Source organism: Tympanuchus pallidicinctus, unplaced genomic scaffold (genome assembly GCF_026119805.1).
Source record: "Tympanuchus pallidicinctus isolate F22 unplaced genomic scaffold, pur_lepc_1.0 scaffold30, whole genome shotgun sequence".
NCBI lineage: Eukaryota > Metazoa > Chordata > Aves > Galliformes > Phasianidae > Tympanuchus > Tympanuchus pallidicinctus.
In genome coordinates this window covers 5,971,063-5,983,533 of record NW_026294748.1, presented here as the reverse complement: position 1 = coordinate 5,983,533, position 12,471 = coordinate 5,971,063, and the positions used below count along the sequence as shown (strand labels likewise).

At 61.7% G+C, this 12,471-nt stretch overlaps 2 protein-coding genes across 2 annotated transcripts; one reads left to right on the top strand and one right to left on the bottom strand.

Moving 5' to 3' along the window:
• Window positions 1–1,554: 1,554 nt before the first annotated feature.
• ESAM (endothelial cell adhesion molecule) lies at window positions 1,555–8,387 on the top strand. The gene is made up of 7 exons (XM_052697216.1): window positions 1,555–1,642; window positions 5,778–5,935; window positions 6,383–6,596; window positions 6,671–6,826; window positions 7,176–7,298; window positions 7,394–7,532; window positions 7,796–8,387. The coding sequence occupies exons 1-7, from the start codon at window positions 1,597–1,599 to the stop codon at window positions 8,127–8,129; spliced, it is 1,170 nt and encodes a 389-aa protein (XP_052553176.1). The 5' UTR covers window positions 1,555–1,596; the 3' UTR covers window positions 8,130–8,387.
• A 186-nt stretch (window positions 8,388–8,573) lies between these two features.
• NRGN (neurogranin) lies at window positions 8,574–12,267 on the bottom strand. The gene is made up of 3 exons (XM_052697219.1): window positions 12,092–12,267; window positions 10,531–10,737; window positions 8,574–9,091 (listed from the first exon to the last, which is right to left on the bottom strand). The coding sequence occupies exons 1-2, from the start codon at window positions 12,104–12,106 to the stop codon at window positions 10,531–10,533; spliced, it is 222 nt and encodes a 73-aa protein (XP_052553179.1). The 5' UTR covers window positions 12,107–12,267; the 3' UTR covers window positions 8,574–9,091.
• Window positions 12,268–12,471: the final 204 nt, after the last annotated feature.

Genomic DNA, 12,471 nt, shown 5'->3' with positions numbered 1-12,471 from the left:
GGTTTATTTTTTCAGTTCTAGTTAGCCTCTTTGTGAGAATAACCTGGCAGCTGGGGAGCATTCTGTCAAACCATGCTTATGGGTACAATCAAAGCTGTGAGAGGGGAGGGGGGGGGGACGGGGGGGCGGGCTGGGGGCACGCGGGCCGGGAGGAAGCGTTGGAAGCCTTTCAGAAGTGTCGCTATGTGTGCCCTATCACCGCGCTGGCTGGCGCCGGCGTTTCGGTTTCCTGAAGCTCATTGATCAGTGGCGTTGTGGCATACGATGAATGTGTCAGTCCTAATAAAATCGAGCAAACGCGCACCGGCTCCTGGAGGCGTCTTTCTCCTCTCGGGGCGGCCGCCGTTCCGCCCGTTCCGTGGGGACGGAGCCTCCCTTCTGTCGGCCGCCAGCACCCAGCAGTGCCCGCTGGGCCTCCGTCCTGACGCCCGGGACCTGCGCCGCTGTGCAGCGGCGAGGAGCGATGGCGGACGCGGCCGTGCTGCCGTCCCCGCAGGGCTCAGCCGGAGCCGGGCTGCTGCAGGGACGGGGGCCGCCTCCCGGCCCCTCCGCGGCTCTGCAGGCGATGTCGACGCGCTGCTGGGCGCCGGGCTCCGGGCTGCTCCGTGTGCGGCTGACCTCAGAGCCTTGTCCGTGGGAGATGCCTTCGCCTGCTGCCCCGCCTGCTTCCCCTGTTAAGTTCGGGTCTCGGCACGGGGAGACCTTTGGTGCAGCACAGCTTCAAAGGACTCCTTGAATTTCTGTGAGGTATGGTGACAGCTGCCCTCCTACGGCCAACTCTGCTGCTTCTTTTGTGGCTGGAGAAAACAAGCTCGAGTCCAAGAAGCCACAAACGTGGCCCGTGGCTGAGTGTGGGGCTGGAGAGGGCTGGGATGTTGGATGCGTCAGCACTGGGGCTGTGCTGTGATGCAGAGCTTCCCTCTGACCCAGGCTGGCAGGGCCGCTGTCCTGGGGAGGCACTTCAGGACGAACGGCTGCTTTTAGAGCAGCGCTCTGACAGCCGCCCTGCAGTGCCCAGCAGGGGGGACGCTCCGAAGGGCTCCTGGAGCTGATCCCAGTAGAGGACGTCCTCTGTCCTGGTCCCTTCCCAAGGGTCCCATCCCCGCATGGGGTTTCTGCCGTGTTTCTGCTCCCGGGCTCCAGGTGCCACTCAGCTCCTGTGGCTCCAGCTGTGCCCTGCGGCCAGGCAGCTCCTTGTCCTGCTTGTTTGCCCGGCTCCCTTTAACCCACGGGGTCGCGATGTTCGTTTTTGTGGGGTTCTGTGGGTTTTTTTAATTATTCTTTTTAAGGATTAATGCTTTTATCCCAGGGCACGGGATGAGGAAGAAGAAGAGAAGAAGTGTGTCGGGGGCACTGGGCTCCTTCCACAATAATGGCCCTAATATCACAATTAACTATTAATAGCCCTAATAGCTAATAAATAATCAGTGATAAGGTCTGATTGGATGGGAGGGGAGGCAGTTTGGACCCCGGGAGGCGGGGCCAAGACGCCCCGCCCCACAATCCCCGCCCCCACCTGCGGGGCGGTGCCCACCTGAGCTCCGCCCTCCCCCCGTCCCGGTCCCCCCCCCGTCCCGGCACCTGCTGCGCTCCGGGATGGTTGCGCTGCCGCCGGGCGCGCTGCTGCTGGGCGCGCTGCTGGGTGAGCGCCGGGGGTTCGTGCGAACCGCGACCGGGGAGCGGCCGGGGGGGCGAGCGGGGGGCGGCGGGAGGCGCTGAGGGCCGGGGGGAGCGGGCGGGGAGCGGGGGGGGGGGGGCGCTGATGTCGCGATGCCGCCCGTCGGGCGCTCTGGGAGGCCGACACTCGGGGTCCGGGGGGTCCCGCGGCACCGCACCCCGCACCGCCCCGTGGAGCCGAACCCCGCGGCGCGGGCGCGCTGTGCTCTGCTCGCACCGGGGGCATTTCCCCGCCGATAATTCCCCCCTCCCGCTCGGCATCGAGCGGAAAAAATCGATGTATTTTTTTCCCGTCATCAAACCTGCCGCCCCCCCCCCCCGTGTGTGTGTGCCGCTGCCCCCGGGCTGCTCCGCCGTGCCCCGCTCCGTCCCCGGGCTTTTTCCCTTCTTTTGCCCTATTCCTGAGGGTCGAAGGGGGGGGGCTGCAGGCGCCGGGGGTGCTGGGGAGGGACGCAGCCCTCCGAGTTTCCTTCGAGGAGGAGGAAACGGCCCCGAAGACAATGGGGACAATGGGTGGTGTTTCCTCCCCGGCGGGGCGCTCCCTGCCCCCAGTGGAGCCGCTTTGTGGTTGTGCTACTCCGTTTTTATTATTATTATTAAAGGGCGTTAATTAAAGCGTGGTGGGATGAGGCGCTGCTCTGTTGGGGGGTTGTGAGCAGGTTCCCTGCCGTGTGCCCGGCTGTGGGGATGCGGCGCTGCAGGAAGGACCCAACTCAGCCTCAGAGTGCAGAAATACGGAGAAAAGGCGCTTAGGGCCCAAATCGTTGTTTTTGGGCGCCCACACAGAATGACAGAATCAAGCATCCCTTGGCACCTGGTGGGTCTGCGTGGAGTCACTGCAGAACAAACGATGGGGGAAAGATGGGAAGGAGGAAAGGAGAGGGGGGCGATGCTGAATGCCCGCTGCTGTGTCCCCACGCCGGCGCTGAGCCGCAGGGGTTAAGCCGCCCGTCCGTGTCTATCTATAGCAAAGTCGCATTTTTTCCTGATTTTGGCTCTCCAGAGGATACGGCGCTTTCTGCCCCTGGGTCGTGAGAACGGCCGCCGTGCCTGTTCCCAACGGGCGCAGCACAGCCCCTATCTGCCCAGTTATAAATAGTGCGGGGCTGGGGGGACCATCGGGGCCGGGTTGGGTGCAGCGCTTCCTCGTGGGTCCTTTGACCTTTCTCGAGGCTCTCGGGGCCGCTGTCCGTCCACATTCCCTCTCTGGCACCGTTTCCGCTCTGGAGGAGCGCGTTCAATCCGAGCCGTCATCTCTCGGTTTAATTTCTGTCTCGGTTTCACATGGCCAAATCGCCTTAATCCTATAGAGCGAGGGCATCGGATGCAATCCGCCTTCAGCTCATTAATTCCTGGTGGTTAGTGGCTTATAGGGTCCGCCTGGGGGCTGCGGTTCTGGGGAGGATGCTTTGGGCACGAGGATGGTTCTGGTGTGTTTCGGTGGGAGATGCGGCATTTGGGGCCGAAATAGTGGGGTTTACCAATGGGACACGGGGTGCCCCTCGGGGTCACGGTGCTCCGTGCAGGTGCAGCAGTTTGCTGTAGAGCTCTGCTGGAGGTGTGCGGGGATTTAAAGGCTTTTTCCAAAGGAAAAAAACCCGGCAGATGGGCTCAGGCAGAGCAGCCCTCCCTGGGCAGGTGCTTAGCTCAGGGCGGTTGGATGAAATCGGCGTTTTTCATCCCAAACAAACAGCAGCCGGGTGGCCTCCAGGGAGGGCAGTGCATGAAGGGCCCTTTCCCCCCCCCGCCGTTATGCATATGCACGCCCCAAGCAGCTTAATTTTTTCGATCTGGTTAAAGCATTAGGGGATTTGCAGTGGCGAGGTGGCTAAATCTGGAGCTGATGCCAACGGCAGTGCTGCACACCGAAGGGTTCGGGGCTGCGTCCCCACCAGAGCCGGGCAGCAGCACTTGGAGGGCGATTCCTCCTGCAGTGAGGGGCTGCAGGGCACCTCCCCAAGAAAAAGAGTGATTTTGGATGCCAGGGTCCTCCAGCAAGGCAGTGCTCGCACTTTGAGGACACCCCACCACGCTGGGTGTGAGGATGGAGCCACAATCTTGTATCTGCCTCCGAGATTTATGACTGAGCTGTGCTGTGGGCTCAGTGCTGCTGGGCTGTCGGTAGGTTTCAGAGTTAATGCACACTCCTAACAGCAAAGGGAGCCGTGGTGAGCGCTGTGGGTCTGCAGTGATTTAAGGATTTCCCCAGTGATAAGTGCTAAATTTCAGTGGGGAGGGATGGAGCTGCTCTAAGAATGCATCCACTGAGCTTCACTGCATGGGGAAAACGGCCCGGGCTGGGCAAACTGGGAGAGCTGGAGGCCAATCCTGGGGCTCGCTGGTGGAAAACAGCCCGATGACACAGGCAGTCGGTGCAGAACTGTTTGCTCATGGCCGTGGCATCCTGTGAGCAATGATGGATGTATTTGTTGCTGTCTCCCATCTCTGAAAGATTTCAGGGCTTTATCTCAAGGCCAGCTCAGTGGGATGTTCCGGGGTGCCCAGAGCATTCTGCCCCAGGGCTTTTTATGGCTGGTGCTGCTCAGCCCCGCTTCATCTTAACTTTGCCCATCTTGTGTTCTTTTTGCTGTACTTTATGCAGGCCAGACAGATGCTGCTGGGCAAAAATACGGCATTTCTGTGGGGTGAGGGGGCAGTAATGGACCCCAATCACTGTTTTTTTGCTCCCAGCACGCACAGCTCCGGGGATGGCACGATCCACCTCCCGCATCAAACCCAAACTGCCACACGACTCAGCCCGTCTGCGCTGTCCTCCGAGCGCTGTTCTTCTAAAGTACTCTTTTATTTCTTTCTCACCGCTCCCTTTGCATCCCTGAGATCTGCGCTGCCTCCTCCGGCGCTGTTTTTCCCCCGGGTAGGACTTAAGGTTTTAAGCGCTTAGGTCGGGTTTAGCTATTTTAGGCAGTGAGGTGTCTGCCCTCGGCCGGCCCCGCCGGCCCCGCTGCTCCTTGGCCGGAACCGCCCGAGGAGGCCCGGGGGGGTCGGGCGTTATCGGCCGGCGCAGCGCTTCCTGCGCGGGGCTGCGGGCGCCGATGCCGCGCGGGGGGAAGAGCGGATGCGCGGAGGCGGCTAAAAATACCCGCGGGCGTCGTGTTGTCATCTTCCCGCCCTGGGAAGATCCCGGAGGAGTTCCTGCGTGTGGGGACGGGGCGGAGGGGGCCATGATTTGGGGGGCTGTGCCTGACGGTGCTTTACTCCGGGAGTTGACCCAGGCGGGCGGTGCCCCGACGCCCGAATCTTTCCGTTTGCTCCCTTTCTCCTTTTTGCTGAAGAACAAATTTGCTCCAAATCGTAGCGGGGACGGAGCGCAGCCCGCCGTGTTCTCCCCGCTGCAGAGCATCCCTGGGGAGAGGACGTGGGACGTGGGGGCGGCGGGGCTCAGAGTTCCTCAGCCCCAGATGCAGACCCGCTCCGGGTGCCCGACCTCGCCTGAGCAGATTATTTTCCAGCTGATCCTTTTCAGAGCAAAGCTGGGAAATAATCCCCCCCAGCAGCCGGGCACCCCCTCCCTGTCCCGCTCCGGTCCCCCCTCCTGGCTGCGTTCTGGGGGTTGGGTGCTGGGGGGGAACTTTGCGGGGGCTTTGTCACCGTCACCTTCAGTAATCCCCATTTAGTACCTGCGGGGGGGAAGGGGTGTGAAATGCTGGGGGTGTGAAGCGATGCGGCGTGGGGCTGGGTGTTGCCTGGGTGCCCCCACGAGAGATCAGATGGGCACTGCAGGTGTAGCTGCATCCCAGTGCTGTGCAGCGCCGTGCTGAGCCTTTTTGGGGTGCGGGGGTCCATCCCCAACCCCCCGTGGGGTGGGGGCTTCCCGTGTTGCTGGTGGGGAAGCGGCCGTGGGAGGAAAGCTTTGTCCTGCATCCGGAGAGCCCTTCCCGTCGTGGGGAGGAGGAAAGGTTTCCTCCCAGCACGGCCTCCGGGCGATAACGGGACTTTTCTCTTCCTTGCATTGGAACAGAGAGTTGTTCTAACAATTAGTGGGGCTTTGTTTTGGTTTGTTTTCTTTGTTTTCTGTTTTATTTTGTTTTTGTACAACTGGCACCCGGGGCTGAGACGTGTCCCGTTTTCCTGCGGGGCAGGTGTCTGCTCAGCTGTGCTGGAGGTGCACGTGGGAACCGGCTCTGTCTACTCAGTGGAAGGGGAGGGAGCCGTGCTGCCTGCCTGGTACACCAGCAGCTCGCAGAAGAAGCCCTACATCAGCTGGATACTGAAAAAGGCAGCTGCTGAGCACTTCCAGGTGATGGGGATGGAGTGGTGGTGAGGTGCCCGTGATGAGGGGATTCTCGTGGTACTACGGGTAGGGGGACGTCCATGATGGGGAGATGCTTACTGTTGCCCATGTTGGTGAGGGAACCGCGATGGAGGGGAGGTGCTCACGGTGCCCGTGATGAGAAGGTGCCCACCATGTGATGCCCATGGCAGGAGGATGCTTGAGATGCCCACGGAAGGCAGGTCTCCGTGATGAGGGGATGCTCGTGGTCCCCATGTTTGGGAGATTATGAGGAGGTGCTCATGGTGCCCATGATGGGGAGATGCCCATGGTTCAATGCTGTGGATGCTCAGAGTATGAGTGAGAATGGAGGAGGCTCATGCAGCCACTGGTGCCCCCAAGACAGGATTTAGGGGGAATTCCCCTCCTGCAGTGCCATCCAGATTTGTATGAGCAGATCTTTTCTCCCTGCAGATCCTGACGTACCTGGACGGGGAGGTGAAAGTGGAGGAGACGGAGCTGAAGCCCCGCGTGGGGTTCCTGCACCCCGTCCTCACCCACAACATCTCACTTTTCATCAATGCCACGCGGGAGCAAGACTCAGGCCAGTACATCTGCTCCGTCAACGTGGTGGATGACATCATCAGCCCGATCAGGAGCATGGCCATAATCAACCTCACGGTGCTGGGTAAGGACCCGCAGGGCGCCCTGCGTCCCCCGGTGCCCCTCGTGCTGGGACTGACGCCGATCCGGTGCCCGCAGTGCCGCCAGCGCCGCCAGCCTGCAGGCTGAAGGGCAGCCCCACGGTGGGAGCCAACGTGACGCTGAGCTGCGCCTCCCAGAAGGGCAAACCCTCCCCCCTGTACAAGTGGCAGCGCCAGGAGCCCACCAAGCAGGTCTTCTTTCCCCCCGCTCAGGGTAAGGTGGGCTGAGGGGGTGGGAAAACCTGGGGAAGGTTTGGTGGGGGGAGAGTTGGAGGGGTTGGGTTTGTGCCCTTGGTTCTGCCTGCCCCCAACTCTGCTGAGCTTCCCCTTAACTCTGCCCGTGCTGTTCCTTGTGCAAGGGGACAGGCGAAAGTCCCCATAGCTCTGCCCACTGCTGGAACGTTGGGGGAGCATCCCCTGAACTCTGCCCCTGACCAACCTCACCCTGGGGCGACGCAGGGGACCATCCCTGTAATTCCTCCCGCTCCCATCCCCGCTGTGCTGGGAGGTGTGCGGTGGTGGGCAGGTGATCACAGAGCAGCACCTCAATTTCTGCCCCGCAGACCGGGCCAGGGGAACCCTGAAGCTGACGAACCTCTCTCTGGACATGTCGGGCCTCTACGAGTGCGAGGCGGAGAACCGCGTGGGTTCAGCCAAGTGCAGCATCGTCCTGGAGGTGCAGTCAAGTGAGTGAGCGCCCGCGGGGCTGGGGACAGGGGCTCGGTCCCCACGGTGGGACAGGCGAGAGGCAAAGATCTCCCCCACCCGTCTGTCCTGGCAGCCAGCGAGGGGGCCATCATCGCGGGCGCTGTGCTGGGCTCTGTGGGCGCTTTGGCCACCGTCGCCTTCTTCACCCAACGGCTGCTCGGCTACCGGAGGAAGAAACGCGACGGGCAGGAGGAAGCGGCCAACGAGATCAAGTGAGGGCAGCTCCCGGGGCGGGGATCACCGGGCTCAGCGGTAACGGGAGGGGGTTTTGCATCTCAGTGTGGCCCTCATTGGGTTTCAGAGTCAACACGGCTCTTTCCCACTGTTTTTCCCCCTCCCTTTGGGTAAATTCCCTTTTACCCCCACACGGAGGGGCTCCTGCGGCTGAGCAGCACTGGGGAGCATCATCCGATAATGGGGAGGAGAGAATAGCTGCACTTCCAGCAGCCTGTGCCACCTTCTCCCTCCTCCACAGGGAAGACGCCGTGGCCCCCAAAACCCCCACCTGGACGCGGAGCCGCCCTGCAGACACCATCTCCAAGACCAGCACTTTGTCCTCCATCGTGGGTTCCCGGGACAGACCCTACGGAGCCTCCCCCCCCTCCTACACTGCCTCGGTCCTCACCGCTGCTGGCAGCTACCAGGGACCCCCCCGGGCCGGGCCGCATCCCCCCGCCACCAACGGGGCCCCCTGGCACCCCCCGCAGCCCGTCGCCCCCCCGGGTGGGCCGCCCCCCTCCAGCCTGGCGCGGGCCGGAGCCGTCCCCGTCATGGTGCCTGCCCAGAGCCGGGCCGGCTCCTTGGTGTGACCCCCCCCCCAGAAAGAGGCTGCTCCCCTCGGCTCCCCGCCCTGCCCTCTTTTGGGGCTTTTTTACCCTTTTTTCCATTTTTTCTTCATTTTTTTGTAAAGACGCCTGGAGCAGCCGGACTTTCCTGCGGTGTTTAATGGGGCGGGAGGTGCCCCGCTCTGCCCTGGCCAGCGCCCCGACCCAGCCCCGCTCCGAGGGGGTCCCCTTTTTTTATGTATCGATGGAAACGGGATATTTTTCATAAAAGAGCATTAAAAGCGTTGGGGGAAGGGTTGGAGGCGGCGATGGGGGGGGCAGGGAGAAATTCTTTTTAGGTTTTTCTTTTTTTGATTGAAACTGCTTTTGGGTGACTCTGTGAGGGTGCGGGGGGGCGGTGGCCCTGCATCCCTCGGGGTGGCATCACGTGGCTGTGTGACGTCACTCGGGAGCCTTCACGGTGCCCCATCGCGATGTCCCAGCGCTGCGCCTGGTGCCACGGGGTGACAGTGTGCCCCCGGGGGGCTGCCTCGCCTGTAGACCTGGGCTGGCTGTCCCAGGTCCCTCGGTGACGTCACACCCACTCGGATGATGTCGCAGCAGCCACCCCGCACCCATCAGTGATGCCACAGCAGCGCCAGCTCCCAGCCCCAGTGCCATCACACCGTGCCACACACGTGGGTGTGACATCACCACAGCCCCGCGTGTCCAGCAGTGCTGTCACACATCTGAACGGTGCCCTGCGTGACATCGCACTGGACGTGGCTGCGATTGGTGGCACTGGGCTGTTCACCTGCATGTCACAGCTCTCACCCCACTGAGCGACACTGCCGCGTCCCCTCGGCGCCAAGGACAGTGCGGCCGCTGGCAGGGACCTTTATTGGGGCTGGGGTGGGTGAGGGGGGGGGACGCATGCTGGGGTGGTATGGGGAGAAGCGGGGGCTCCTCGGCGGTGGGGGGGCTCGGCAGGGGGAGTCCAGCAGGGCCTGCAAGCAAGGAAAAAGCAGAGCTGTCAGTGGTGTGCACGGGGCTGCCTGTACCCTGCACCCAGCTGCTGCAGCCTGCACCTTTTTCATGCTTGCCTGCACCCTCATCCTGCACCTCACATCTTGTACCTTGCGCCCTGGTCCTGCACTCTGCTTTTGCAGCCTGCGCCTTTTCCATGCCTTGCCTGCACCCTGTCCCTGTAATTCCTACGACTCCCTCCACCCTGCCCCTTGCCCCCTGCCTGTCCCCTCCCTGTCCATGCAGCTGGGGCACCACAAGCCCTTGGGGTCGGAGGCTCAGACCCCTACCCTCGACATTCCAGGATCAAAGGACTTTGGTGGGAAGCAGAACCCAGCACAGCTTGGCTGGAGCCCACACAGAGATGAGCCCCTGCATGGATCACCCAGCGAGGCAGCCTAACGAGCTCTAACGAGCTCCCCAGCTCCTGCAATTTGTAGCTGTATTTCTGCTTCATCCTCACTTTCTGCAGCCCCATCATATCCTCAATCCATTCCCTCTACATCCTTATAGTATCCTCATTGCAGCCCTACTTCAGCCCCATGCACCTCCATTTCAACCCACTGCACCTCAATGCAAGCCCACTGCATCCCAAGTCCATCCCCGCTACATCCTCACTGAATTCCAAATTCATCACCACCACAGTCCCACTGCATCCTCAGTGAAACCAACTGCATCCCTCCTAAAGCGCCGCTGTCTCCCTACAGCATCTTCACCTGCATGGCATCCAGGTTGCATTCCAGCCATCCCCATTCCACCCCTGCTGCATCCCAGTTGCATCTCCTGCTTTTCCTGGTGCACTCTCAGTTCAATCCCCAGTGCATCCCTATTCCATCCCCCCCATCCCAGTTGTGCTCCCAAGTCCCATTCCATCCCTATTCCATTCCAGCCGCATCCCAAGTTGCATTCTCAGTGCATCCCCCTTGCATCCCAGGTTGTGACCCCGCTGCATCCCCTCTTCCAGCCCCTACGCCTCCCACCCACAGCCACACTGCTTCCCCCTCCCCCATCCCTGGGTGGAGCCGGGGGGCAGCAAGGAAGCACAGCTGCTGACCCCAGGGCCGTGGGGCCATTCCCTGCTCCCCAAGCACCCCGGCACCCCCAGCCCCACAGCCCGGCGCCGTGGGCGCTTTTAAATTTCCCTTTTCCTGCCAGGAGACTGTGACACAGGCTTTTAAAAATAGCATGTGCTGAGGCGAGGCGTTTGGGGTGGTGTTGCTAAGGGAGAAATTCAATTCAAATCTAGGGCTTCGCCTTCCCCGCCGTTCCTATGCTAACTACTACGGTGCGCCCGCAGAATTAGGGCAGGCAGCGCTGCTGAGCTCCTGCAAGGAGAGCTCCATCGCAGCATCCCAGCGGGACGGAGGGAGGCTCGGAGCTGGAGAAGCAGGGCTTGGGATGGGGACGGGGGCTGCGGTACCTAGTCGCCGTTGCGGAGGTCTCCGCCGCGGGTGCTGTTGGCGCACTCGGCGTCCTTGGCTTTCCGGTCCATCTCCCCCCCCTTGATCTTCTTGCGGGTCATGTGCCCGCGGAAGCTGGCCTGGATCTTGGCCGCCGCCGCGTTGGCGTCGGGGTCGTCCAGGGGGATGTCCAGGATGTCCTCATCCAGCTTCGTGCAGGCGCCCTCCTGCCGGCAGCGAGCGGCCGTTAGGGGGGCAGTTTGGGGCCTGGGGGTCGGGGTCAGGGTGTGTGCGGGCAACGGTGCGTGGTTGTGGGGTGGGAAAGGTGCCGCCATCCCACAAAGTACAGAAAAGCAACGGGAAATTGGGGAGATGCGGGGGAAGCGACTGCATCGGCACCCTGCTGGAAGCGCACACCCCGTGCACCACATCCTGACCCACAGCATCTCCCCAGGGCGCTGCGTGGAGCCGGGGGCAGTAATTCACGCCGTCACCTCTGAGGTGTGGAAAGGAGTGAAAAACAGGGGGAAAATCACCCACCGACCAAACGGGACCGGTGGCATCCCACTGTCACTGCATCGCTGCGTCACCCTGCCCTGGGCTCCTAAGGACTTTTGGGACAGTTCTGGGGGTTCCTCAGGAGCAAAGGGACGGCGGCCACAGCACGTTCACCCGTGGGAGAAAGCAGCTGGGGCTGATTCACACCGAGGGGTGGTCAGTGCAGGAGCAGGGACACCACGGTCATCACGCCCTGTGCTGCTGGGGAGGGGGCACGCGGTGTCACTGCAAAGCGCTGCTGTGGCAGTGGGGAGGGTGTCGGAAGCTTAAGTGACAGAGCTGGGGGAAATGCGATCATCAGGATGGAAATGTTACAGCCAGAGGGGAAATGCTATAGCCAGGGAAGGAATTTTATGCGCAGTGGGGAAACCCTATATCCACGGGGGAAATTCTATACCCACAGGGACAATTTGTACATCCACAGGGGAAATCCTGTCCCCAGGGAGGGCTTTGCCACCTTGCAGGCAGCCAGCAGTGTTGTGATGCCGGCGGAGCAGGAGGGCTAAAAAGGGGGAGAAGGAGGGAAAAAATGGGAAAATAGAGAGAAAAAGGGAGAAAGGCGAAAGCCGTGTGCTCTTCTGGCAGCTGAGCTGTGACCCGGCCGGGGGATGCAGCGCTGCTCTCCAGGGGTGCAGCAGTCACCTCTTTCTGAAGCAGCAAGCAGCCGCTTCGCCCCTTGTCTGTAGGAAACCTTCGCTCCTCCTGGGGAGCCGTTCTGGGGAGGCAAGGCTGAACAGGAGCAGAACGAGGTGTCTGCATGCTGGGCTTGGGAAAGGGGCTGCTGCCAGCCCTGCCCTGATGGAATGCTGTGCAAACCTGGCGGCAGGAAGGGTTGGGGTCCCTGAGCACCCCGTGAGCGGTGGTGTTTTGGGGTGCAAAGCACAGGGGTGCAGCACCCACGCTCCTGCAACAGCACAACGCGCAGCCCCGTGTGAAAGCAAACAAGCAAACCACCACCACCACCAGAAAGCAAAATAATACCCACACTAATTAAAAACAATCAGAAAGCAGCAGGGTACGTACGTTGCAGCAGTCCATGGCGGTGCGGGGCTCTCGGCGCAGGTGGCAAGTTGAGCGGAGCCGCTTGCCTACGTAATGCGCTTCCTCGGGGCGCCGCTCAGCCCACCTCCCCGCCAGCACTGCTGCTCCTGCCAGGATCGGGATTCAGCTTTTCAGTTTTTTTTTCCCCTTCTCTTTTTTTTTTTTTTTTTTGCCTCCTCCAATTTCTCTCCCAGCGACTCCCCTCGCCTCCGACTCCCTCCTAACGCTTAAAGGAGCCGGCAGCCCATGCCAGCTTCATGCAATATAAATCCCGCAGCACGGAAGATGCTATCAAGTATTTAATGGGATGGGGAGCTGGGCCCTGTGCCCACAGCCCAGATCAGGGTGGGGGGGCTGCGTTT

What these genes read in the sequence shown, in the direction of transcription:
- ESAM (XM_052697216.1), top strand. Translation starts at nt 1,597, where the DNA reads ATGGTTGCGCTGCCGCCGGGCGCGCTGCTGCTGGGCGCGCTGCTGG. An exon ending in GCTGCTGGGCGCGCTGCTGG is followed by an intron (nt 1,643 to 5,777) that starts GTGAGCGCCGGG and finishes CCTGCGGGGCAG; the next exon opens with GTGTCTGCTCAGCTGTGCTG. An exon ending in GAAGCGGCCAACGAGATCAA is followed by an intron (nt 7,533 to 7,795) that starts GTGAGGGCAGCT and finishes CCTCCTCCACAG; the next exon opens with GGAAGACGCCGTGGCCCCCA.